The sequence below is a fragment of the Fundulus heteroclitus genome, chromosome 1, assembly GCF_011125445.2.
Source record: "Fundulus heteroclitus isolate FHET01 chromosome 1, MU-UCD_Fhet_4.1, whole genome shotgun sequence".
Taxonomy (NCBI): domain Eukaryota; kingdom Metazoa; phylum Chordata; class Actinopteri; order Cyprinodontiformes; family Fundulidae; genus Fundulus; species Fundulus heteroclitus.
The window spans coordinates 17,116,404-17,143,858 of NC_046361.1; the positions used below are offsets into that span (position 1 = coordinate 17,116,404).

General features: G+C 41.6%; 1 protein-coding gene across 9 annotated transcripts in view; it reads right to left on the reverse strand.

Moving 5' to 3' along the window:
* casz1 (castor zinc finger 1) overlaps positions 1-27,455 on the reverse strand; it is a 123,289-nt gene that overhangs the window by 55,992 nt on the left and 39,842 nt on the right. For 4 of the 9 annotated variants that reach the window (XM_021321983.2, XM_012873469.3, XM_021321982.2 and 1 more), the window contains exon 1: positions 7,411-7,552. The exons of 2 other annotated variants lie outside the window; for them this stretch is intronic. In XM_021321983.2, coding sequence (XP_021177658.2) covers positions 7,411-7,489 — 79 coding nt within the window. In that variant the 5' untranslated portion in view covers positions 7,490-7,552. Of the gene's footprint in view, positions 1-7,410; positions 7,554-23,521; positions 23,594-27,455 lie in introns of those variants that run through there. 3 more of the 9 variants (XM_012873475.3, XM_012873474.3, XM_036136548.1) reach the window with 2 other exon arrangements.

Consider the following 27,455-nt stretch of genomic DNA (forward strand, 5'->3'; position numbering starts at 1 on the left):
TGTTGAGTGGCTTTGACCAATATTAAGTGAACGTGTGCATGTTTGCAGGCTTGTAGACTGCAGGGCATCATGTTCAGAGCTCTCTGTCTAGTGGCTGCAGGTCACGTCAGTTTTTCTGAGAAACACGTTGACGCTTTGCGCTCACTTGTGAAAAAAAAGAAGAAGAAGAAAACGATCCGCAGCGAGTGCGACAAAAATATTGTGCTTTTACTGAAAAAAAATAAAAAATAAAAAATAAGCCCAAAAAGTTTGACGTGAAATAAACACGACAGCCACAAGCTACAACAGCAACATTCGTGTTTTTTGGGAGTTCAGTAGATGTAAGACTGTGTGGCATGGCTGAATTTGGAGGTGTGATAAAACAACACTCACATTAAAAAGGTGGGTGGGAATATATTAAAAAAAAAAAAAAGACTGTGAAACGATGAAACAAGCAAAGCTGCTTTGCAGGGGAAAAAAATGCTGTCTATTTTGGGTCTCAGTATACAAAAGGAAGTGCTGCTAAGTTGACTCAAACAAATAAATTTGCTTTTGATAAAACCACAGCGACTACTTTTGCATTCTACACCAACCCCACTTTGTTTCCTGCATCTTTATCTTCATGACTTGCCACATTTATGAGAAAGCCTCTCACTAAATTGTCGAGCACAAACAACTGAAAGGGATTTTAAAAAAAAAATAGGTGCAGTGGGGATGTGTTGTTGCTTTTTTATATGAATATATCTGAAAAGAGACAGGTTAAAATAAAGCTCGTGGAGCGCTCTCACCTATCTGGGCTGAAAACCAGCTGCCCGCTTTACATTTCTGCAACATTAATATTCCTCTTATTATTATTTTAAAGTGAAAACGGATACTCTGTTGAAGTGCAAATCTGATGAATTACGGGAGCAGATTGCTGCTATTAATTATTAAAACCTATTTTATAAATATTCAGGTCTGTCATGCATCTAATAATGAACGCTTTAGAGGAGGTTACTTCCTGTGCGCATCCTAATGTGTCAGAAATATCGCTTTTAATCATGCTCGTGTCAGTGAGTGCGCAGAGTTTGAGCCTGCCGACAAAAAAAAAATAAAGAAATAAAGAAATCCTCCAAATCATAGTAACTCAGTTGGCCCATGACTGTGCTCATCACAGCTCTTCAATCCCTGCTGGTTCGCGTGAATCGGGTTTCTCTTTTGCCCCATCAGAAGACACAAGGCAAACACCTCACACTTCTCACTGTGGTAATTTAAATGGAGAATAATGCATCGGCAGCACTCTACCTTCTGGACACACCTAGTCCCAGCGCTGCTGCTGCCATATGCTGTGTTGATACATATTCATAACACTTTCTCCAGTGTTGGAGTGTCTGTAAGCAACGAAGCTTAAATGACTTCAAGTGGGAGGAAAGAGATGGGGCGGAAAAAAAAAAAAAGTTTTGAACCCTCCTTCACTGCTTTATTTTCCCCTTACATCAACAGTTCACAATCTGTGGTAAAGAGGCCATTGCTTTAACTTTGGTGGCCTTAAGGAGTACTAACAAAATACAGAGCTGGTAAGAAGTATCCTACTCCCCTCCCTTTCAATAAAAATGAAGTCCAAAGTCCAAACTTATGTCCTTCTGAGGTGCTTTAGCATGACCTTAAAAGTCCCGTTCATGCTCAAAAACCCTTCAGGGCAGCTGAATTAAAATAATACTGCAAAGAAAAGTGGACCAACATTCCTCCACAGCGATGAAATACACTGATTGAGAGTTGTCACCAACACTTGATGGCAGCTGCTGCCACTGAGGATGTTGCAGCCAGTCAATTGGATTAGGAAGCAATATTAGGAAGCACATTAGAAAAGCCTCTTCAATAGATACTTCTCTTTGGCTTTTGAACTGGTGTGAGGTGTTGATCAGTGTTTATTTTTTTATTTTTATTTTGTCTTGTCAGTCTTATGTTTCATGTCGTTCCTTTTACTCGCATTATTCATTTGTATTTTTAATTATTATCTTTTTATGTTTTGATATATTTTAATCTTTCAATCTTTTTTTCAGCACATTGGTCAGTGCCTGCTGTTTTTAAAGTGCTTTATAAAGAAAGTTTGCCTGGCTTGGCTTGTCAATAAGATTTTTACACAAGGCCAGGCTGTTTTGGAGGTATTTTGTTCCCTTTCTTTTTCTCCAACTTGGAAATCAAAAGCACAATTAAGCCACATCCCAAACAAAGGGTAGGAATGATAAAAAAAAAGTCCAAACCCTGCTTTAACATTTGCTGGTACGTATCACTAATATATAATATTACTTCAGGTGACATTTTAAGAACTATCTTCCAGGATTTTCCCCCAAAAACAAAACACGTCTGGGTGGTTGGCAAAAAGCCTTTGCTGTTGCGTTCAAGAAGCTGTGTGAGTCAGCAACAGTAGGCAGAGTTGGATAAACTGTCAGGTGGATGGTTTCGCTGCCACCAAATGAGTCGGCGACAATGTTAAACAACCTCCATACATCTCAGCAGCACTTACGTTCATCAGAGGCACACACAGACACACACTGTGGGGCACTCTGAGATTAACACTGTCAGAGCTACAATGATACCCCTTCATTATCTGCACACGGGGCCTCCTTCCTGCGCTCGCCTGCTTCACTGTCCTTTCCACTGCTTCTCTGTGGAGGTAGTAATTACTAAAGCTAACATTTCTTTTCTCTCTGTGTCTCCAGCTCCCCACCACTTCCCCGTATTTTCTTTCATTTTATGCAGCGCTTTGCCAGCTTTTTGCCAATACACACACACACACACACACACACACGCACACATGTACAAACACTGAAGTGTGGATGGAAGCCCTAGTGTCACTCCTTGTGCTGCGAGAATATTTTTGGTGCCAAACGAATGCTCAGATAAAGGCACGGCGTGGCCCCCGACATCCAGCTCAGTCAGCTGAGTCGAACACATCTAATACATTTTCACGTTTTCAGGGTATTTACAAAAAGAATGTAAAAAAACAAATTAAAAAAAACATAATTTACAAGCTTTTCTTTGGTCAATATTGTTGTTTGGGTTTTGTTACAAAATCTTTCTAAAGCAATCCTGTGAGTTTCACACGCTGATTTTATCTGGTTAATTAGTCAGGCTAAATGTTTAGGCAGCTATTCTACAGTCAAGAGTGATGGGCAGTGTTCCTTCACGGTCCTCACTATCAATGTCTGTGTTTTTACAACCAGAAATATTTCCATCAAGTCAAATCTGTCTTTCTCGTGAGTGAGGGAAAAGTCCCGTATCCTTTTTTTCAGCCAGCTGCCTGTCGGTGGTCAGTAACAGGTGAGGGAGGGGCACCAGGACATTGCCTTATGCTCCTGAAAGACAGAAGAATCTCATTAAATTAGCTTAATGACGCCACATATGTGGATAGTTTTAGCGGTTTTCAAATGGCAACTTTTAAAAACTTTGGTACCAGTAACTGGCCAGTGCTCAATTCAGAGAAAAGCTTGATGTACTACTGCAATATCTGTTCTACTACACATTGTCAACGTTACAGGCTGGGATCAGAGGGATGTTCCCTCTTTCATGGCACTTTTCATTATCAACAATGCGCACACTCTTTAGCTTTCTTCTTCCTCTCCCGCTGGAAATATGGCTTTATCAAAGGTGATGGCTTGCTCGGGCGAATTTTCTCAAACGTCTTCTTCAGCCGGGCTGTTCCCAAGCTGCTCTCGGGCAAACGTCACTCAGAAAAACCGGGGAAGATTTGATGGCGAGATCAAAAAGAGAGGGAAGGACAGCGAGGAGAACAAGGAGATCGGAGCGAAGGTGGGGGTAGAACAGGAGCGATACCCTCCTCCCTCCCCAGCGTCTGATACCGACGGGAGTGCTGAGGGTAATTCCTCCAAGCAGTGCCCGTGTTTTCAGAAGCAAAGACAACAAAACGCGGAGCGCTGCCCTGAGACATCAAAATGGGCGATTTTGACTTCAGAGGGTCTTCAGATGCTTGAGGAGTTGTCAGAGATGGGCCATGGGGGACCGAGCACAGAGAACAGAAGGTACCAGCAGGCTGTTAACAACCAGTGCGGGAACCACGCCAGAAAAGTCGTCTCCTCCCAAAATGCCAGTCGGCACCAGAACACTGAAGGCTTCAGCCGATCTGTAAAATCTCACCTGATCACTTTCATCTGCTGAAAGTTAAGCGGCTTAAAAGTTTACCAGCTGCTCTGACGAGAACAAACTTCACACAAAACACTTCAACAGGTGCCTTGAAAGAAAAGCAGTTGTGCATTCTTTGAGTCACACCGAGATTTTCATCAGCAAATCAAAGACCTGCTACGTTCTGTCGGGAAGACCCGAGCTGTGTTGCGACACGCTTAGAGGGACGTTCGCATTTTCTCCCGTGTTGTTCTCGCTCATTCTTGGAGCGTTAGGCTCACTCTAAATAGCCTGGAGGAGATTACGCTGGCTCATATTCAAATGCACATTTCTCCTACTAAAAAAACCCCACTCCACGAGTGGGGCCGAGAGGAGGCCCGGCGCAGGAGCCTGCCGAGGAACGGCAATCAGAGAGGATTCTGTCACGTCCATAAATCAGCTGAGAGGAGAAAAAGGAGACAGAGGGGAAGAAGTGAGGGAGAAAAGGCTGAGGTAAAAAAAAAGACAAACAAGTGTTGGCTCTGCTATATGAGTTTAGTTAGCCCCAGAGTTAGTGCATGAGTTATGGCTAGTGCAGGGCTGAGGGACGCTGTATTTATGAGGGGACTGAGTGAGTGTTAAATCCCTGGTAAGAAATAAAGTTGTCCCTGAGCGAACAGGGGAAACATTTCACTCGGTCTAAGAGGTGGCTTGGAAAAAAACTGAAAGCCATCCCTTTTCCTGAGGAAGCGCTGTTTAGCATTCCCCTAAATAGCTTTACTTCTTTAAAAATGCTGCAGATCACATCTAGAGTAAAAAAATACCGGCGTCAAAGCAGTTAGTTCATAAAAATAAAACAAAAATGTATAAAATGATCTAACTGATTATATTTTAAACACATAAGCAACAATGATACTTAGTACAGCTAAAATTAAGTGATATGTTGATTATTAGTTATTTTAATGTTATCCGTAATTTCCGTTTCCTGTTGCTTGGATTCTGCAACAAAACCCTAAAACTCAAATGTCTACAAGTAGTTTAGTTGCAATAGTTGCACAACATATTACTCAGTTTTAGTGCTTTGCTCTTTATATAGCGACCCAAACAAGCTGATATGAGTCAGGCTGTTTGCTTAGGCGGAACCTTAATTCTGAATAAGACCGGAAAACGTCTCCTAACAGAAAGGTGTTCTTTCAGCCAGTTGACTGACAGTGCACAGCAACAGTCTGGGAAGGGGGCATGGGACTCTGTGCTCCAACTCTCCTCTCTTCAACAGGGCTTTACTGTAGGAACCCTATAAGAAAAATCTCTGTATATCCTGATCTTAATCTTAATGCTTAATCACATCAAAGTCGACTGAAACTGCATTTCTGAGTGTGAGGAAGATCTTGCCTTTGCGTATAATAAGTCATGAGTTCACAACCCAAGCAGAGGGGAAGACTCTGATTCTTCTAAAATTGCATGCAGATTCACAGAGGGATCCTTGGCTAAAGGGGGGCTGCCAAAACACACACTGCACTTGTTGCAGAGGAAGAGTTCATCCAGGAGTTTCCCACTGCGGTTTTATTCAGGGAACAGTAGCGGTTTTCAATCCAATTTTTTTTAACTGTTATCTTTCAAACTAAATGAATATCACATCCATTCATCCAGTTCTTTAATTCCTGGGAACAGAGACGTCACATGTAAGACAAGATTTGGAAGGCCAGGAAAAAAAAAAAAAGGGAGGCTCATGGCCAGAGGAAAAGGAAAAGCTTAATGTTGCACATTGTGCACGTCCAAGTTTCACACAGACCCCTCTCCAAACCCCTGCAGTAGCAATAACAATTATTACTTAAAAAGGCAATATTTTTACATTAACTTAAAAGGCTATATCTTTTTCTTCCCCTCAAGCCTGTGCGGCCTCACTTACCCTAAGTATCTTCATAAATCAGCGGTTACTGTTAACATGTACTCCACAATTCAGTCATCAATCTCCTACCAGGTCAGAGTGAAAACAGAGGGGGAAATGTCTGCTTAGTAAAATGTCTCTCTCGTGAACGCTGCTACCACCACCCACTACTCAAAGACAGAAACACACACACACACACACACACACACACACACACACACACACACACACACTGTGAACAATGTACACATAGAGCCGCAGCATATAGAACATATGAGTTAAATAATAAACACGCGCCCGGCACACGGCAACTGGTGCGATCCTATGGGACGCGGGAGCGGTTGCCAGATCGCCACGGTGATGCAAGACAAATTCAATTGTCACTCTGCTGCGCTCATTTGTTCTCAAAACAAATAAACAGCAAAGCGGGGAGTTGGAGGTACGAGCCAACTTCTGCCTCGACAAGAAATCTCAGGCCTGAGCCAAGAGGCGCTCGCCTGCCTAAGAAAGCGACGCCAGCAGGGCCGTGTGGAAACCTCTGTTTAAGTTCACAGACAGTGTTTATTTAAGCAAAAAGGAAGAAAATTGAACTGTACACAAGGATGATTCTTCTTCTCCCCAAGAGGGAGCAAAGGACCCTTTAGGGATTGTGTGTTTTTTTTTTTTTTTTTGACAAACACTATTTCTATGACTGAAGTGTAAAGTCCCTCCAGCAAATGAAGCGATTCATCACAACATCAGCACCAAAACAACCGCATAGATCTCAAGTAAGTCTGCCAACTACACCATGACAGATCCAGGTAAATGTGTGTTTTTATTATTTTCTTTAAAAGTCATAATTTAGTGACTAAACCAAATTAAAAAAAACTTTTAGAACTACTCTGTTTAAATAAATGACATCAAATTATGTGGTCGAAGTTGAGCCTAAAAACAATAATCTCGATAGAAATATAAGCGATTCTATGTTTTGTGCAAAACAGTACAAAAAGTCATTCAAAATGTTGAAAAACGTTCATTAAATGCACTTTTCATAAATGAATAAATAAAAAGTTAGCTTCACGTTCACGCTGTAAAAAAAAAAAAAAGGTAACGCAAGGATGGTTGCAGCGGCCTAGCAGAACAAAAGTCCAAGAGAACAAAAAAACTTGAAACTCAAAAGCACATTCTTAAGTGATGGGCGCTCTATAAGTCTAAAGGTGCATGTTTCTATAAAACAAAAACTGCTAAATGTTTTCCACAAAACACACATTACACCTGCAGTTTCCTGACTCTCACGTGCACCGACTTTGACACCACCCACCACATCACTACACATGCGTGCCAACTGCAAGTAGTAGCAAAGCCGTTCACCAGTACGTAACACCCACCTCGTGAGTGGGGCTGTGGGGAGGGGAGGGGGGGTGGGTTGGAGTAAGGTGTGTATGTGTTAGTGTGAGTCTTACCTGGTAGCAAAGCGCCCTCAGTGCTCTGTCTCACCTCTCCCTCCTGCCCTGGAAGAATTCTCTCCACAAAGCAAGGCATTTTCTCCACAACTGCTCTCTGCCAAGGCTCTGCTCCCTCTCTCCCCCTTCTCCCTCCCTCTCTCCTTCTCACTCCTTACCTCTTTCCCACTCTGTCCTCCTCTTCTCTTGTCTATCTCTCCTCCCTCCTTGCCCTCCCCCTCTCCCTGTTCTCACAGATGTCGAGGCTGCACGAGTTTACCCACATTACCAGTAGGGGTCCTTCATCGCCCTTCTCCACCCCGCAACCTCATGGGAGAACAACGCACACACACACACACACGAAACAAAACAAAAAAAAAAACACACGCGCACACACACACACACACGCAGAGGCCACTTAACGGGTGCCCTCCTGTCACTGCTACAATGAGAGCCCGGCGCAGCGCACAGAGAGAGAGAAAGAGAGAGAAGGACAGGTGTGAAGTGGGTGGTGTGCAGCAGGGGTCGGCCCTCGGCCCTTTGCAGCCCTGAGAAGCTCCTCAGCTGCAGTAGTACAGTAGTGGATCATACAAGCTCACAAACACTCACGGGGATATGAGCACACAGATTGACTTACAGCAGATCCCTCGGAGCCAGCAGCAGACGAGGAGAGACAGAGACTGTTTGCGGGCACGCACACTTTCACTCGTTTAACACACACACACACACACACACGCGCGCAGAGATACAGAGCAAACTGCTGCTGTTTGACAGTGATAACATGCGCTTTGTGCCCGGTGTGTGTACGCTAATGTGTGAGCGTGCGTGTGTATGCACAAATACGCGCACGCACTTATTCAAAGAGATGCCTATCGTATTTCAGGTCTCTATTCTGTTTTTTTTTTGTACTTTAAAAAAAGAAAACTGCTCATTGACACTAGCATGTTAGATTTGGAGGCTCTTGGCCAGTGTGCAGTGGGAAATTTCTAGTTTCTCTACTACTTGTGGGGGCAATTTTCACGTTCCAATATCAACACTGGACAACATTAGCCGTGTCAACAATGCTGTATCTCCACTTGCATTTGAAATGGGTGAAGACTTCCCTAAAAGACGAGATTATATGATCTAGAGACGAACCGAGCAGAACTTTGTGGCCAAACTCCGAATTATGTGAAATATTAACCTGATAGTCCCCGTATAATTTATAATTACATTGTCTAAAAAAAATCTAATGGAAAGAATTAGTTACCCGGTAATATTCAGTCTAATTGATTATGTATTTAAAAAAGAAAATACTGTGTTTTTTTTTAATTATTGACTGAAAGAGAGATTAACAAATGTGCTTCAAAACATGATTGAATGCAATCGTTGTGTACTGTACAGCAATTAAGTTGTATGCGTTACAGTTATGCTAAAGTAGCCTTTCTGTAAACTTGTATTTTAAAGCAGTGTTTGCTTTTGTGGGGCTTTGGGTACACTAAGTAAGGAAGAAGTCACTCCAAAACAGAGTTTTACTAATAATAAAACTAATAAATTATAATAATTTTCGCTCTACTGGCACATACATTGGGGTTTTGGTTGCTCATAATTTTTGCGGTAGGAAAAGAAACTGGCTCTCACAATTTGTTAACTTCACTAGCAACATCCCTCGGTAGAAAATAGTTTCCTTTTCAAATAGCACTTAAATGCTTTTGAACTTCATCTGAATTTATATTTAACGCCTCACTTATACTGAAAATAGCTAACTTTGACTGTTCTTCCCTCGGTAACAACTTCCACTTTGAAGAGTGTGGATGGCTAGTGATCCCAAATGGTGCATTTTTTTTTTCTCGTTTTGACCAGCCATGACCAGTGATCGGCTAGTCAGAAGTCAGTAATCGAGGCCTGTATCATCTTTAAGTGTATTCATTTACCAGAAAAATCTATTTCAGTGGTCAACAGCAGTCAAGCTGAAAGTTGCCTATTCAGACCACAAGAAGAGTTTCTGACGCTGATCAAAAGTCAGACTAAAAGTTTTGTCTGGACTTCTTTATACATTTTTAAAACTGTTTGAGAACTGTGAGAAATCCCACTAACAAGTGAAAGCAGTGAAATAAAAACTGCATGGAACTTGATCCCGCATTTTTTATCAAATATTGCCCAACTTTTATGGTGCTTTAAAATGTGGGGAGATTACATGCTCTCACAGCATCAGAACAGTAATTATCAAGCCGAGCGTGCATAAGGTCCTGTTTTTCCATTTATTGCTGCCTGAAACAGGATAAGGGTATCTGCACTCAAGGCGTAATATCCCGGACCTGCTGTTGGTATCATTTGAACAGAGGGTGGATCGCCTTTATTTGAGTCAAACAAAACCCTCTAATGACACAAAAATAGTAGCTGACAGTTTCAGCTCCCACGCCCAATCAGGCTCCTTCCAAAATGTTGGCAAAGAGTAGTAAATAACATAGGATATGTTATAATCCAGGACACGGATGTTGAATAAAGCCACCTAAAGTCATAATGAGGGAAACTTTATTTGAGAGCAACAAGGTTGTGCTCTTAGTTGACTCTTATCACTTTTTTGCATCAGGTGCAAATCTGCCCCGACAGCAAAACTGAGATCAAATACAATTGTTTTTAGGCTGATAAAGGAAACCTGTGTGTATTTACTGGAAATCAGAATGATGCACTGGGTTTATCGTGCTTGAATGCAGCCCCTGTATTAAATGTGGGAAGGAGAAGTATCACAAGGACATGTTAAACATACCTTAAATAGACTACAAATGAAGTCATTTAACACCCACTCGTTCCCTCGCCACCCTGTGCTCTGTCTGTCTTCAACAAAAAGCTTGTGTTTGACTATCTCCCGCACTCTGGTTCATAGTTGCCTTTTTGCTTTTTAAACAGACACCACGTCTGTATCTGCACGGGAATAGGGGAGCGCATTTATCCTTAAATGGCTCCTTTTGACAACTGATCTGTAAATACACGCCGATCTGCGACTTCCCTCTTTCTTTCAGGTTTTTTTTGCTACTTGACTTTCTCCCTTTCTGTCTTTCTTCCTCCAGATACACACACACACACACGCAAACACACGCGCGCACACACACACACACACTTAACCCATCATCCCCCTCCCTAACTTCCCCAACTCCATTCCCTCTCTGCCTCTATAAAAACACAAATATGCCATAACTCAGGCAGCGCTGCCACATCGCCTCCATCTTGCCCTGTACCGGGGAGGGGGAGGCCTCTCAGGAAGGTCACCAACAAATGGTTTTCCGATTCACTGCCCCTGAAATAATTTTGTGTATTAAAACCTGAATCTGCACTTTCTGGCCTGAAAGCTTTTCTAATTATTCCGGTGTCCTTGGGACAGACACAGATCCTTCACACGCCGGGGGAAACAAGCTATAGAGCAACCACTACAGCCACAAACACCCCCCCCCCCCTCACCCTCCCTCGCTCCACCCTCCTCACCCTTTAGCGCCACCTTCTCCCTTCCTCCCTCTCTCTATCCCTCCATCTCCCCACCTCCTCTCTTCTCTGCTCTCCTCTCCTCTTTACAGCCCCCCTCTTCCCTCCCTCCCCAATCTGTTTTCAAAGCGTGTCTGTCCTTTATTAAATTGTTTTCTTTTCCACATTATCAGTTGCCATGGAGACCTCATCTCTCGGATTATTTGAATTTCATTATATCTATTGATTTGGGAGCATTTCATCTTTTTTATTGTTTTTCTGTCAATTTTCGAAACGAATAACCATCTAATTTGCGTCAGCGCTGATTACGTTCGTCCCTCAATAGAGGTCGGCAGCTGCGCCAGGGAAACAAATCAATGGAAAAACATCATAAAACTCGAAAGTACAATCAACCAGGATATGGGTGACATTCCGTGGTTGCTGAAACGAAGTCATCAAAAAATATATACTTTTTTTCCCCCCTCTGCGCCTCTCTGCATGTATGTGTGTGTGTGTGTGTGTGTGTGTGCGTGGGGAGGGGAGAGTGAGGAGGACACATATGTGACTGGGTAGATATATTACTATATTTCAGTATATAATATAGTATGGTAAATTTCCATACTGATAACAGCCCCTCCCTGTCTGACTAAAACAAAAATTGCTTACTGTATCTAAATAATTTATGTAATTTTAGCATTTCTATATAAATTTTTTAATAAGCTGCTCGGAGCAAAGTGGCCATTAACAAAACACACAGCTGTCCAATGGGCTAAGCCCAGCAGATCAATTGCACTTTTTTATGACATGATAAAATGCTTTTAAAGCAATTTACACAAATATGGAAAAAATGACTTCATGGGCTTCATTTATTCATTAGGACGTGTATTAGTGAGAGAGAGAAGGGGAAAGAAAATCTTACAAAAAGCCAGACAGGAGAGATCGTCTCGGCCCTAACTGGAACGGACTTGCTGCCCTCTCCACAAGGACATAAAGTTTCATTACTGATGCACGCAGTCAAAGGCAATTTAGCAAACACAGTGTGCAAAAGAAAACATCAGCATATTGCAAGTGTTCCTGTATTAGGGCGGACCTTGCTTGTTGTTTTCCAATTTTTATTCATTTTTTTTATGTGGGAGCAAGCCGGTAGGGAGGTGATGGATTTTTTTTTTTTTTTCCCCCCTCACCCTGACCGGTGTCACCCTGACCCAAAGCTAAGTGGCGGTAGCCTCGGTCGCAGTCATGCGTGCATTCTGGCCTGCAAAACGAAGCCAGACCGAGAGCTGGACAGTAAGGCCCTGCAAGCTGAACTACAGCTTTAGTAGCTCGTTATGGGAAAAAGCATGGGCGCATACACATATGTAAAAGGCGTCTGGATGGTTGAGAGTGTGGTGGTGGTGGAAAGGGGAGGGGGAGGGGGGGGGGGGGTTATTTAGACGCTAATCTTATTTCAAAGCATCCTCTTCATGTGCCTGAGCTGCTTCTGCTAAAGGTTCCATGTTTGCAACACATGTCAGCATTTGACAAAGGTTGTCCTGCTCAGGCCTTAAAAATGAGGGCGCGAAGACGTTAGCCTTTTATGTTTATTTGTGCGTGGGTGTGTCACATGGGGGGTGGGGGTCTGAATGTAGAGAGAGAAAAAAAAAAAAAAGAAAAGGCTAAATGTTTTAGAGTCACGATTCTTCTACTGATTGCCCTGGTTGTCTAAGTTGTGCAAAACATGACCCTCCCCTCCCTCAGCCACGGCAGAAACACGGGCGACTGGATAAACACTATTTTATGCACTGACTAGATGAATTGCCAGACAGTGATTACAGTCCTCCTCTCGCCCCGACAAAGCTCAACAGTGTAGGCATATTCTGACACCAAACCGCACCAGCGCATGGTGTGGGTAACGCTGCAGGTGTCCAAAATCTTTGTCAGAGTCTCTCCTGTCCGGATAAATAGAAATATTAGAGCCTAACGCCAATGAAATGTCCTCTTCAGGCTTATGTGATGTAAGGCTGACAGAGGACCAGTTGGTCAGTGTTATCGTGTGCAGTCAAACGGTGCTGGAACAGGCTTTGTGTAGAAAGTTTGGTGATTTTGCTTTTTGCTACCCTTGCAGTTTGGGCTTCCCTCTCCCCAACAAAATAAAAATAACAAGCTTGCGACCCAAACCAAACATTCCCACACATCCATTCGCCGAGGAAGCTGACACAAACATGTTGGACACAGACAACCCAGTCCTGGTGCAGCGTTTGCAGAGCTCAACGCATTAACTCAGAAAACTGTTATCACAATTTTGGGTAAAAAGAAAATTCAAGAATAAAGTCCAATATCCATCTTAATCTTAATCTACATCAGGAGGGTAACAACACATCTAGTAGCTCACCAGACAAGCAAATGCAATATATAATTATAGGTTCACAAAAAATAAAAAGTTAGATTTTATTTATCCAACCTTTTTTGTAATTATCCTAGTGTCTTTTAAAGAATTGGTAATCAGTATAAAAAATTACTTCAGGTTTGACCATCCATGATTTTGGCTTTTTATGATTCTGAGGTCATCATAGTGATTTCACAATCACAACTTTGAAAGTGATCTCTGTTCAGAGCAGACGTAACTTTCAAGTTTGGTTGGATCAGAATAATTATTTTAGATTTTGAATTGAAGAATATTTAATATATTCCAGACTTATTACAAAATGTTGAAAGTTTAGATTAATTTAGTGGCAGTAGAAAACTCCAAAGCACATGTCAACATTAGCATCATTAGCAGCTAATGGTTAGCAAGTTGTTGTATTCTCAGTGTTTAGAAATGCTTTGTATATTGTCTCTTAACATGTTAACATTTATTTCTTCTACCAAGTGCTAAAATGCTAGCTGTTAAACTATTTAAAAGGGGAGGAGGCTTCTTCACCCTAATACCAGATGAAAAGTCTATTAGCCGACTCTGTCAACACAACGGACCAACTCAAGAACTACTTCCTGTCTTTCTTCAAAATAAGGTAGTAAACTGAACAGCACTTTGAGTGATGCATTTAATTTTGATGAAAAATATTAAAGCATTTTAAATATCACAGGATTTCTTGCCATGAGATCTCATGTTACACTCTTACTCCACAGTAATTCATCTGTCTGGACCGTGCCCCAAAAGCACTGCTGTAAACCATGTTGACGGTGTCCGAGCTCTAAAAAGCCCAATTACAGAAAACCTCGACTGAATTATTTAAAGAGCATAATTATTGACCTCTAACTGAATTCCTCTGAAAGGTACATTAAGATATAGAAAAGCACAGGAGGTGGAAGAGGAACCGAGGGTAAGAGAGTGTGTCTCCCCAGGCCTCCCTAATGCACTCTCCTGCTGTACTCTAACTTCCTGTGGACCCCTAATGTGCCCACTGCTCACTGGCCTGATGAACACTACATTTAATGAGGCCCCTGTTTCTGAAATGAAGTATCTATGAAAAAAAAAAAATCAACAGACATTGCTCTCAATCGCTTCAGATTCAGACAAATCTTTACACAAAATGTGCATTGTTTGGAAGCAATTTAGAGCAAAAGTGGGTTAGGTAAGTGGAACCAGAATTTGCACTGGTTGGGTGGTGGATCAGTGTCTGGTCAATTGACAGCAGCCAGAATGAAATGTAATATGAGTGAATGACATAAAAAAATGAAAAAAAAAATCTAAATTTCCAAATTGTTCTTAGTGCATGTTACCATAAGTGGGGCTGGATTGAGCATTTGTGCTACATGTGCATGTCTGTGAATGTGGTCACACGTTTGTACGGCAGGAGGGAGAGGGGGTGGTTGCTGGGAGCTGGCTTGGGGGGGGGGAGGATCCAGCAAGATGAGACCTTTTTAATTAAAGGAAAATATTTGTGTTTGCGTCATATGGCTGATGGACCCTGGAACAATTTAGAGAATTCAGCTTCTAAATGGCTTGCTCTTTAAAGTAATTTGGAGTATTTCCAATCCTTTTTGCATACATGCATTTTTAAAATTTCAATTAGACTTTGGAGCTCTTAAGATTCAGAACCTCTGCATTTTTTGGTACAAACATACCTTTTCTATAATGGAAAATTGAAAAACAAAAACAAATGTGTTTATCTGCCGCAAGGTGCTGCCACCTCTGCTGTATTTCAGCCTGGAAGGATACAGGGCAGTGAAATAATTAGGCGACTTCTGCAACATCCTGAATGCCAAGGACAGGTGGATTAAAGTATTAAAACAATCGCATTTCAGTCTTGAAATAGTCCAGCGCACGACTCAGCACCATGCGCCTCTGTTCAAGTTCAGCTGCCAGCTCCATAACGCCACAGGAGAAGGCTGGGGGGGGGAGCCCAATCCCATTAGCTACGTACATCTCAGCAGACCTGCTGTAAACGTGAGCAAATCTCACTGATGATTATCCCCCCAAAGCTCTCGAATGATAATACATAATCGAACAGTGCAGACGTTTTCAACATAATCACACCGTTAATTTGGGTTTCTCCCATTTGTGTCAGAATCTGCTCTAACTGGAGACACCAAAGGACACATTTACCCCACAGTTTTCTTTAATTAGAGACGAGACTCACCCACATTAGCAGAATTATTTAGGAAACGGTTGAAGCTATTCGCTATTTTATTCTATTTGCAGAGCAAACATTTATGAGGAGAGCAGCGTAACATTTGGGTAAGTGGATGCTTGACTCTAAGACTCAAAGGTTAAAAGTGCTAGTGACAAAATTACAGATCTGCATACAAAAAGAAGTAAAATACAGATTATAACAGCAATATGGATTTTGAGTAATTGAGGGTATTCAAGACTTCAAAAAACTTTATTAATGAGCTTGCTAGCATTACTTAAATGACATCTTATCAGCAAATGAAACAGATCCTTTAGAGATAGCAGATTAATTTCATCAACTACGCAGCTCTTTAAACTGAAGCATGTCTCAGAGGACAGCGAGAGAAAGATAACAGAAAAATCGAGGCACGCTATCAGTTTTAAAAATCTTTTTTCTCGAAAAAAAAAAAGTATTACAGTAATTTTAGCAATATTCATGAGTATGAGTAGCTTGTGCATAAAGAGCCCTTTTACCGAAAAACAAAACAACTGACAATAATTAAGGTGAACTCTTGGAAGAAATCTAAGCCTCTTAGCCGACCTTCCGCCATCTGTGGCTCCAATATGAGAGCTCTTAAAGGTTCCTTTTTTTTTTCTGCTTTCCTAAAGGAACAAGGAGCGAAAAGTGTTGCGTAGTCTGCGAGTTCACATTACAAAGTAAATCTGCTTCCACAGCCACGCCATGAAGGTGGAATAAACCATCTCTGACAGAAAGAGAAAAAAAAAACAGGAAGCTGAAAGAGCAGAGAGAGAGAGAGAGAGAGAGAGAAGGGGAGAAACATGTGCCCTTCACTCTCCCCACAGTAAAGACGCTCTTAACCAGGTCTGACAGCTAACAGATCCTTGGCAATTGGGGTCAGTTAAAGGAAAAGTAGCTCAAGTTTTCTTGGGGCTTTGGCTTCATAGATGTTGAGGAAATGCTGCCCACTGCAGCATCAAAGGGGATTATAGGGACAGGGCCATCTGCCATCTGCACCAGAATAAGCCTGAGCCCTTTTATGTTTCTGCTTATATGTTTGTGTGTGTGTGTTTAGTCAACTGAAGACGGCGAGACAGAGGCAGTGTACTTTTAACTTAAAAGGGCTCGCGGAGGTGGATTGGTGTGGAGTGTGTACTGAGGCGACAGTTTATTTAAACCCAGCCTAGCGGGCCTAAAAGGTTAGCATGGTGCCAGGTAAATTTGACACTTTGAATCTAGCGTTCAACCTGTTACAGCTGCAGCTACGTCCTCAGCAATCAGGGCTGTCATAAGAACGTCGCAATATTCAAACGGCTCAATCCTTCTTGTCAAAGTAGTCGGTCTCGTGTAAAAAGTATAAACTGGTGTTATGAAGTTTAGTGCTTGCCTGTTTTTTTCTGTGTTTTAGACTCTTATTATGAAGGAACAGAGGTGGTTGTTCTTGAGTTTCCTGTTGCGCTGACGTATCTTCGGGCTAGCTGATTAAACCTGTTTACAAGACAACTGAAGAAATCAAGCACCGTTTTTTTTTTATTATTATTTGTAAAACAGCACTTTGGGTATCTAGAAGAAACCTAACCCTAAATGTAATGGTTTTATTGCAGGGAGCTTCAACTCTGGTCCTGACCAGAGGAGGTCAACACATTAATTTGATCCTGTGCTGGAGCACAGACATCAAAAACATGCAGGGATGCATGTTTTTGATGCAGTGGGTCCTAAGGACCTGTAGACCCCTGGTCTAAAGGCCGAAATACTTAGACTGCTCAAACACTGTTGGAATAGTGTCACTGGCTAACCTTTAGCTGCTAACAATGCTAAAGTTGAAATCTGTCCACCAAAGAGTCTGTGAGTCTGGGCTGCATTTGATCATCTTTAGTTGATAATCTTAGAGGCTTACATTAATCAAAGACCTTTGAGAATACCTTGACTGACTGCTAAATTTATATTTTTCTATTGGAGCAAGTCTACGGGGCACTGTTCTTTTTAAGATTCATTTAATTGTATCTAGTGTAAAATCCCAAATACTGTTCTTCTGGTTGCTGTTTTTGTCTGCAAAAACAGCAACCAGGTAACACTAAGCTTGTAAAAAACGAATGCCAAAGTTTCCTATCGGCACCCAAAAAAGGGCAATTTCACAGCTTTTCTTTTTTTACAAATTACCGCATTTGATCGCCTCTTGTACAAAATCTAAAATATCTCGGCTAATCAAACCTGAACTGGATAACTGCACACTAGAGAGAGGTTCTGTAAAAGATTTGTAAAAACACAAAATGGGAGGAATTTTAATGTTTTCATAGCCATGTCGATCAGTCAATTAAGGATGATAAAAAAAATAACTTGTCTTGATTCTACCTTAAAACATACCTTAATGGAGCACAGTCGGCCTTTTGTCATTCGGGCATAACATACAAGTTGTTTTTGTTGTGGCTTTATTGGAAAACACAGTGCGGAACCTTGTTCTCCCCTTCACATCTCTAATTTGTTTGGGGTCTTGTTTCTGGCCTCCGCCTGAGAGTGTTTTTTTTTTTTTTTTTGCTCAATAGTCTGTTACCTTTTAGCTGAGCCGCCCAGTGCTTGACCCGCTGCTGACGCTTATTTTCAGCACTCTAATTGTCGTTTAATCACATATCAACCTGTCATTTAAAGACCCCATTTTTTTCAAAGGGAGGGTGTGTGTGTGTGTGTGTGTGTGTGTGTGTGTGTGTGTGTGTGTGTGTGTGTGTGTGTGTGTGTGTGTGTGTGTGTGTGGAGGGGGGGGGGGGTTACATTTGCATATGTTGTAAAACTAATTCCGATTGAAAGCTTCAGTGGCTGTGAAAACAGGCGTTCTCTCTCCCTCTTCTACTTTCACACCCGCGTAGACACAGTTAAGCACAGGAGAGTAAGACCCCCCCATCCCAATCCATACACACACACCAACTACAGGATCTCACCTTAACAGACAAAAACACACATAGGAAAACGTTCTACCTGATTCTCTCGATTGAGGTGGTTTTATCACATTTGTTAACAGTGTGTGGTGACACGTAACGTGTTAGAGTAGGGACAGCGACAAGAGTGATTCGGGGAGCACGCGCTTGTGCGAGCCAAAGCAAAGGTGACAGTGAACGTATAGTGTTGTAGAAGAGTCAATTAGAGTTAATAATGTATCACTCTTGCAAAATGTTGCATTCATTTGTTCACACTTAGATAAAGCTACCACCAAATAGGCCGTGCCGGGCGTGCTGAGCCGACTACGCCACATTTACATTATCGCCCTTATACATCGAGGAGCAACGTTCCGCTTGAGTGGAGGCGGCAGAGTGACGTGCTGTGGGGTGGGAGGTGAGGGGAGGGGTGAATCATGCCTTTCAGGCCCGAGTATTGCCAGTCCTCAGGAGGTCTCCCCCCTCTAATTACAAAGCAGGAGAAAGACAGCTCTTTGTTCTACCTTTTATAGCGTTAATTGATAAAACAGAGCCCGAGTGGAGCCTTCTTACATGGAGAAGGAGAGCAACGAGCTGAAGCATGGTATGTGTGTGTGTGTGTGTTGGTGGTGGTGGAGGGTGAGGGGGTTGGGGGTTGATCTTATGGGCAGATAAAGGTGGGTGAGATTATTTTGGAGCTCAGGTCCTTTTTTTAACAGGACACCCTAATCCTGTTAGGCGCTGTTGTGCTTCTGCGACTCCGGCACTTGGGGTAAGACTGTGTTGTAAGTGCTGCAAGTGTTGTCTGGTTATCTGCATCTTTAGGTGGCAGCGAGTGCCACAGTGACAAACTATGTCTGAAACACTGGCAAGCAATCACAACCTCTAAGAGGAAGTGGCATCTTACTGAAATTCTGAGGAGCCCTAATATAAACCACACAAGAATATCACATAATTTAGTCGTCTTACTTTGCAACTATTATTAGCCTGGGGGGTATTTGCGTAATACTTATGATGACACGCAAAATGCCTTGCAAAAATATTCACATCCCATATCGTTAGCGCATAATTGTGATAGGAAGGGGATAAATTGTTCTTCAAATCTAAATAGATTTCTGTAAAGTGAGTGTTTGCATTAACCCCTTTTTACACCGATATCTCAAAATACTCCAGCATCAACTCTGACCAACTTCTCCCCAAAGCATGATCCTGCCACCACTATGTTGCGCTGTGAGAGGGGTGTGTTCAGGGCGATGTGTTAGTTCTCCACTACACACAGTGTTCGTGTAGGTAGGTCAGAAAGTTTCAATTTGGTTTTTATCTCCGGAACACGTTTGTCGTGTCCTCTACACACCTTTTGGCGTCCTGTCAACAGATTCTCCCTTCACCTGGGCTTGGACTGTATGCAGCTCCTCCACAGGTACTCTTGGCTGCTTCTCTTACGAATGCTCTCCTTGTCAGGCCTGAAAATTGAAATGGACGGCCATGTTTTGGTAGGTTTGCAGTCATGCTATACTCTTCACATTGGTGGATAAGCGGTTCTCTGTTAGACGTTCAAAGCTGGAGTTCATCTCTTGCAGACTTCTCCACAACTTTCTCCCTGACCTGTCTGTCGTGTCCCTTTATCCATGTGATGGTGTTTGATCACTTATGTTCCTGGATAAATCTCTATGTCTTTGACAGAACAGCTGGATTCATGCTGAGATAGGATTACACACGACGCAATCGGTTGTTTATTTAGGTGTCTCAGACAGAAGGGGGGCTGAATACACATGTATGTCATATTTTTTTTTTTCTGATCTATTTATAAAAAGTAAACCAAATATATTTTCCTTCCACTTCACAATTATGCACTACTTTGTGTTGGTCTATCACATAAAATCAACATAAAGACAAAGTGCAAGTCAGTGTATGATGATCCATTTTTAACATTAATTTCCACCTAAAAATATGTGAAATAAGGACTGACTTGGCTCCTTTGTTACAACTGTGCGATCAATAAGTACCATTTCTACTTGTGCAGGATTGGCCAATCTTATTTGTCAGCAGTTAAGTAGCTGTAACAGGCTTTGCCATGGGTGTAATCTGCTTCTGCTCGTTTAGGCTACCTGCAGTCAACAGAGGCTGAGAAGCGCAGCTACAGTGGCCAAATGGAGTCTGAATATGTTACAGAGACAATTAAGCATGTTGGTGTGTGTGCACCCACACAGCAGTGTCAGAGGGGCTTAGCAGGGCCAAACACGCCTCATTGAAATGTCCATCTTAAAGCCACCCAAGTTCCTCATCTCCCCGCCTCCCGCCCTCCGACAACCAAGATGCTTCAAGACTGTCAAAAGCATTTTGCACAAAGCTGAGGAGGGGCCGAGGAGATAAAAAAAAAAAAAAAAAAATTAAAAAAACAGGACCTGCTACTGCTGTCGCGCGCGTGCACGCACGCACACTCACGGGGCTGTCAGGTAAATTAGATCTGAAAGCTGACAATTTCTGACCATATTTCCTTGATTATTTCAAACAAATGCACACCAGCCGCTCTAAGGAGATTAAAGTGACATAAAAGTCCCGAGTGGGAGGAGGGAGGGCAGAGAATCCAGGTCACCCCCATTTGTCCCCCTGCCTGACAGCAGCTATATCGCTATCCAATCCAATAAAAGTCCCCCCTCCTTTTGCTTTAATTAATTTTACAGCTAGCTTGCTTAATTACTTTCAATCAAAATCCTCTTGCCATCACAAAATTAGAAATGGTTCAACTCCATTAGTCTAAATTCTTCATTTACATACACAAAGACTGTCAGCTCTTGCTAAGCAAACGGCCTCCTGCTTGATGAGATTGTTTTTTTCCTGCACACTCTATCACTCTCTCAGTTACACACATGCATGTGGCTTTGGTGTTTGTTTTTTTTTGAAAGGAGAAAAGTAGCATTAAATTATTGGAGCCCCTTACTTAAGACATCCTCTACTTAATCAGAGTTCAGGTGAGCTGCGGTGCACGAAACTGATTACAAATCCACAAACGCCGCGACAGAAGAATACTCCTCAACCTCAATTAATGCACGGTGCAATATACGCTGCCCGTAGTGGATACACAGAACTATTAAACTAACTCTTCTGATATGCTTACAGTTATTTCACATAAATCTGAATCCTCTTTCAGTAAGGTGTCACAAATGCCAGCGAGACGCTGGGAACGAGCCGGACAAAGCGACTGGATTTTTTTTTTTCCAGCGTGACGAAGGGCCCCGTGCCCTGCTGGCCAATCACTTCTACTTGGCACACAGGCGTCCTCTCCATCACGCACACACTGCCCGAGGCCTTCACATCATCAAGAATTAAGGACATGCAGATAGGGTTTGTGCACTGACCAAAGTGAAAACCCCGAGCACACAATTACAACACTACAACCTCGTGTCTATGTGCGCGCACGTATTCCTCCCCACACTACCAGCAGTATAATTAGGTCCAGAGAGCAGAGCATTAAACTGGTGTAATGCACTCACGGTTTGCGGGACGCCTGCTACAAAATGTATCGCCGCTAAACGTACAGTTCACCCCTTTTCAGATCCGTACCCCCTTTTCTATCTACGTATTGCTGTTTTGTTTATGACCCCTGATTAAACCTAACCAACTCTTAGTGAACTCCTTCTAATAGATTTTATTCATTGGAGTCATAAAGCCACAGTTCCCTTCAGTTGACTAATAGTGAAAGGTAGAATATTACTTTCACTTCTCGGTTGTGAAAGCTAGTTGAAGCATGGTCGGTATGAAACGTCCCAAGGTTGACAACCAAAAAAAGCAGAAATTGCAAAGGTACAAAACGCAAAGCCGCTAAGTCAGCACCAATCGCAACACTTTATTCTTTGATTCAATGATGCACTAACCAGAAACTGAAATCAACCAATTTTTCAGCATTGATTGGGAATCAGCAGGTCAAATATCGCAAAAATAAAATTGGATTTCTCATTATTTGACACCCAACATTTTAGGTCTATTTATGCCCCAACAAATTGTTAGTTGTACGTTTTAAGTTTAAAAAAGATTAGATAAAAGTAACAACACAGAAGCTGAATATGGATAATCTTGGAATTCTTTCATATTTTTTCACTTTTCTGTGTTCCAGTCATTAAGTAAATAATCGGTAAAAATCACATTGCGGTCAGACCTTAAGGAAAGTCAGAAATCGTATCGGCCAGTAAAGGCCTGCTTGGTACATCCCTTTGGCACATTTAAAAAATCTTTTATGTTTTACACTCTTTAGAAAAAATAAATAGCACGTCAGACCTCAAAGAGAATTGGCATTGGTCAGAAAGGTCCACATCAGTGCATCCCTGTACCCATACTCCCCTAGTTTGTTGAAGGCCATAAAACGACCAATAAAACATTAGGCTTTGATCTTTTGCACTCAAATAACTTAAAGCTTATCTCAAAGAATTATTGACAGAATTGGCAAAAGAATGGAAACAACTGTAAAATCGTCTCAAACTAGTGAAAAAGATCTGTATGAATAAAGAGTGAGTAGGGGAGTGTGAGTGGAGATCATTACGAGGCAGCAGACTGACTACAATGCAGATCTGACCTGGCCTCTTTACTCCATGTCTGCAACCACCGGTTTGCCTTGCCCTCTTTAACCAGTCCCCATTAACACTGTTAATTATCTAAATCCATCATTCTTGGGGTAAATGAAGACTGCCTCTTTAATTCAATTTAATAGGATCATTTTCCAACTCACGTTCACTTTAGCCCCAGCTGCCCGCCCACCAGTCCCCCACTGTGTCCCCTTCCAAGCACCCCCCCCACACACACACACACACACACATCCTCCACCCCCCTGCCCACTGTATCTGTGACTCCTTTGGCGGCATCTTTCCTGGCCTGGCTGGAAGTGGGGGGGTAGAGGGAGGGAGAGGTTGGGGTTGGGGTTGAGGCTCGGTGGCAGTGATGGACCGACGGGCCGTTGATCTACCATGTCTTGTCTTGGCTCGGCTGGTGGCAAGCAGCAGTTCTGGGTTCCCAGTCAGCCGTGCACACAAACACTGACTGACACGCACACACAGACACAGACTCGCAGTACCAGCCATGTTCACTGGGGCTTACCTAATCCTGTCACATCAGGCCAAGTTGGCTGAGTTGAGGTCTTTCGCGGCAACACACACACACAGACACACAGACACACACAGATAAACACAACCACCCGTGCACACTCCTTCGCTGACTCCTCTTACTCACTTTCACTCTCTGTCTTACCTTTGTTCATTTCACAAAGTCACAGGGGCTGCCAGCTACTGCCTGCGAGCGGAGGGGCGAGGTGGTTTCTCTCTGTGGTCCAGCAGTAATATTACAAAATATTTTACATTTGATTGAATATACATTGAAAAAAGGCTAAAAAATAAAGTTGTACTCTACGTTTAAAGCATTATCACATCAGAAATAGCTTCCTTTTCTTAATTTTGCACGAGCCAGTTTTTTTTTACTGACTGCTGCAGACATGCAAGCATGTCATAATTGTGTTTATAGAATACACAGGTGTCATTTTTCTCTTTTATTATCACGGTGGTGCCAGTTTCAAAAACACTTTTCCCATGCAGCCCGACCGTGCGCACATTTCTTTTAATCCAAGTTTAAACCTTGCTTTCTAACAATCAAACTCAAGTCAAGTTTTTAATAAAGACGCTGTCAAAGTAAATTATCACAATTATTACCACAACACGAGGGCTCTGTCTCTTTGAAATTCTCCTAAGAATTGGTTAAATATTAGCTCCTCTCATCCTATTATTCAGCGTGAGGGTAAATTTGCCCCCCATTTCCACGGCACACCAATCCAAATCTCTCAGGACTAAATCCATTCAAAGCCACACATGCGCACGCACACACAAACACACGCGAGAGATGCTGCGCTCCCTTATTTTCATTCTTATTTCTCATGCTCCCAGACTCTCATTCACGACCAACTCTGGGAGAGATCAGGATGATTTTAGCCATGATTTAATTCAGTTTGCTAAAGGGTGATGTCAGCACAATGGGAGACGAGCCCTCTAAATCCACCGTGTTTGCCCAAAATGCCCAGATGAGATAATCACCGGTGACGTCTACGAAAACACTTATTATATTTGCCCATTGCCTGGCTGAAGCTGTTAAAACTCATCAGCGTTATTCCCGTCTCGTTTTTCTCCCTCTCTCTGGGAAAGAAGTCTAACTTATGGTCAAAACGGTCGCTTTTTTTTTTTTTTTTTTTTTAAAGAGACAGAGCGACACTGCTATGGCTGTGGAAAGAGTTCACAAAGTTAAAAAAAAAAAGACAGGGCAACAGGGGCTATTGGGTATCTGCTCAATACTCATTTTGTTTGCACCCGATACTAATTAAATAAAACATGCACAACTTTTTTATTGGTTTTACAACGAAGCCGAACGAGCATGCAAACCCACTGTAGTTACGACACACGTGAAATGGGCTTGTTGGTGACAGGGTAGAAGAGGAGATAAGAAATAAATCAATGTGAGTTTTGCTTATAGCTTCATTTATCTTAAATCCAAACCTTATTTAAACACAGCACACTGACAGGCCCTTGTCGGCTTTAAGTAGCAGCGAGGTACTTAAAAGTGTTATTGAGGTACAGCGGCAGCAGTGTGACACAAGCTGCTGGTGTGTGAAGCGAAGACAGACCTCTGACTGCCTCAGCTTCCACGTCTGAGGGCAGAAAAAGATGATACCGCAAGCTGAAACGTACGGTTTGTGTCAGTTTAATGTAAGACTTCCTATGATTTAAATGCACAACCCAAGTTATTTGAATACCTTAAAATAACTTGTATCCAGCTTACTTAATAAGTCAAGTCAGGTGAATATAACATACCTTGGACAACTTAAATAGGTGTTTTTCGTGCTTCTGCATTTATCATAAATTTTAACACCTTTCACACGGTATACAGAAGCCTTCATAAGGCTTATTGATTTAAATAAAAATAAATCCCTGACCCCCGTGTGGGTCCTTTCATTATGCGCTCCACTTGTTTTTGCCAACTATTGTATATTAGGATTCTTTTCTTTCTTTCTTTTGTTGCAATTTTTTTCCTGAAGGGCATTTTCATCTTTTTATCTTGTTATGTCCAGTTCTCACTGGACATAACAAATATTCATGAATTTTATGATTTTTTTTTTTTGTTTTAACAACTTAGGTCTCTTTTCTTTTTTAATAACCCATTTCCATGTAAGCAAGAAGAAATCCTTAGTGGCTGGCATGTCTTTTTTATTTTTGTATCTTTATAAATAAATTGCTAAACCGGTGTGCCTTGGACAAAATAAAAGTGCACAATAACTTTCATAGAAATATTATGTATGATTATAGTTTTTCTCGTTTGTTTTATATATGTCATTATTAATTTCAGTCTACACTAGATATAAATTTATGAATTTTATGAAATTCTTAAATATAATTTCTAATGATTAAGTTTAACTCCTTTTACTTTTACTTTCTTTTACAAAGAAATTATTGTTTTCCTATTTCATATATAAAAACGGATATTTTTGTAGTGGTAATATTTGCAGCAACATGGATTCTGACCAATTATTGTTTTTGTTTCGCTTTATTCTTCTTTTGCACAGTAACCTTCAAAAAGGTCATCATAAATGGTTATTTTTCAGTCATGCATTGGAAAACATGAAATTTGGTGGGTATTTCAACACAGGAATCAAATGGGAGTACAGTAGTGATGCATTCAAAAAAACATTTCAAGTAATTGGAATAAAATGAAGATAGAGACACAAATTACTCTATTTAGCGTAAACGACGTCCAGTATAATTGATGAAATGATGAAAAATTCAAACCTGAACAAAAACAGCTAAAGCTATGCAAAAATAAAATAAAAATAAAAATCACAAAAACATCTAGGGCTCTCCCATGACAAAGAAAAAGTTTTAATTTTGATTCCCTAAACAGATCACAGGTCAGTCTCTGGAGCAAATTTCTTTTGAAAGTTTACAGAAAACGACTCGTTGTTTAGCAAGGTTGTTGTTGATGAAGATATCTTGACAGAAAAGGCTATGGTTGTACCAATGTACTGTGAATCTAGACATTTTGGGAGTTTGTAAGGCCCAGAAGAAACCAGGCGAACTTGACTGAATGTGGTAAAGTGAGTATATCTTTAGCACAGGGGGGTAACCCCTCAGAGGCAAGGGTCAGCATATAAAAGACGCAGGTTATCTGCCTCCCGACAGGATATCCTCATGGATCAGCAGCGGAGGATGTTGACCCGCCCTGTTATTAAAGAGGCTAATCTGTTCAACATGTCAATGTTAGCACTTTTAGTTGTGATTAATAAAAGACGACCCCTGGAGTGCTGCGTGTGCTTTTTTTCACCGCCTCAGGTTGTTTTCATTTTCTTTTCTTTTTTTGGTTTTTCCTGTTTGGTAATTAAACAGTTTTTTTTCCCCACTTCTATTTGAATAAACACTCTTAATTATTAACTTTGTTGACAGAATTATTATCCTCAGTGAAACCTTTTTAGTAGCTCTCTGTGTTTCTCCCTTTTTTGCCACTGGCAAAGACTGGCTGAGGTATTACAGGATTCATTAAAGCGAAGGCAACTTTATATTTTATAGATATAGAACAATGCAAATGTGATGCCTGGCTCTGCAGCCATTTAAGCAATGTTTAAAATGTATGGCCCAGTGGCTTTTTCACAGGCGGGTAGTAATAGAGCCGCTCTCTAACAGACTTGCCTCCTAAGTGCCAGGCGCTGTGTCTTAATTTGTAATCTAGTCAAACCAATTGTCCGCTAGCTAAAAAGGTCACAGAGACAATAGACTACACGGCCTCCCACAATGTAGGGAAAAAACCCAGGGTGTCTTTTAGTAGCTTTTTAACCAAAGATGTAATTAAGACACCTTCATCTTCAGGGGTGAAAAGGGCACCGACAACCGCTTTCTGGAAATGCAAAGAGAAACTTAAGCAGTCGAATAGAAAATAATAGAAATATCCTTTATTGTCCCTCGGTGGGGAAATTCAGGTGTGTTAGCAGCAAAGTGAAAGGCAAATGGAAGCATGCAGATATAGACGAAGGTAGAAGAAAAAAAAACTAAATAAAAAAAATAGAATAAGTACAGAAAACATACACTAAATATTTGACATGCAACAATTTCTCAGCCACTCCTGTTCTTTTATATCATGAAATCCTGACATACGA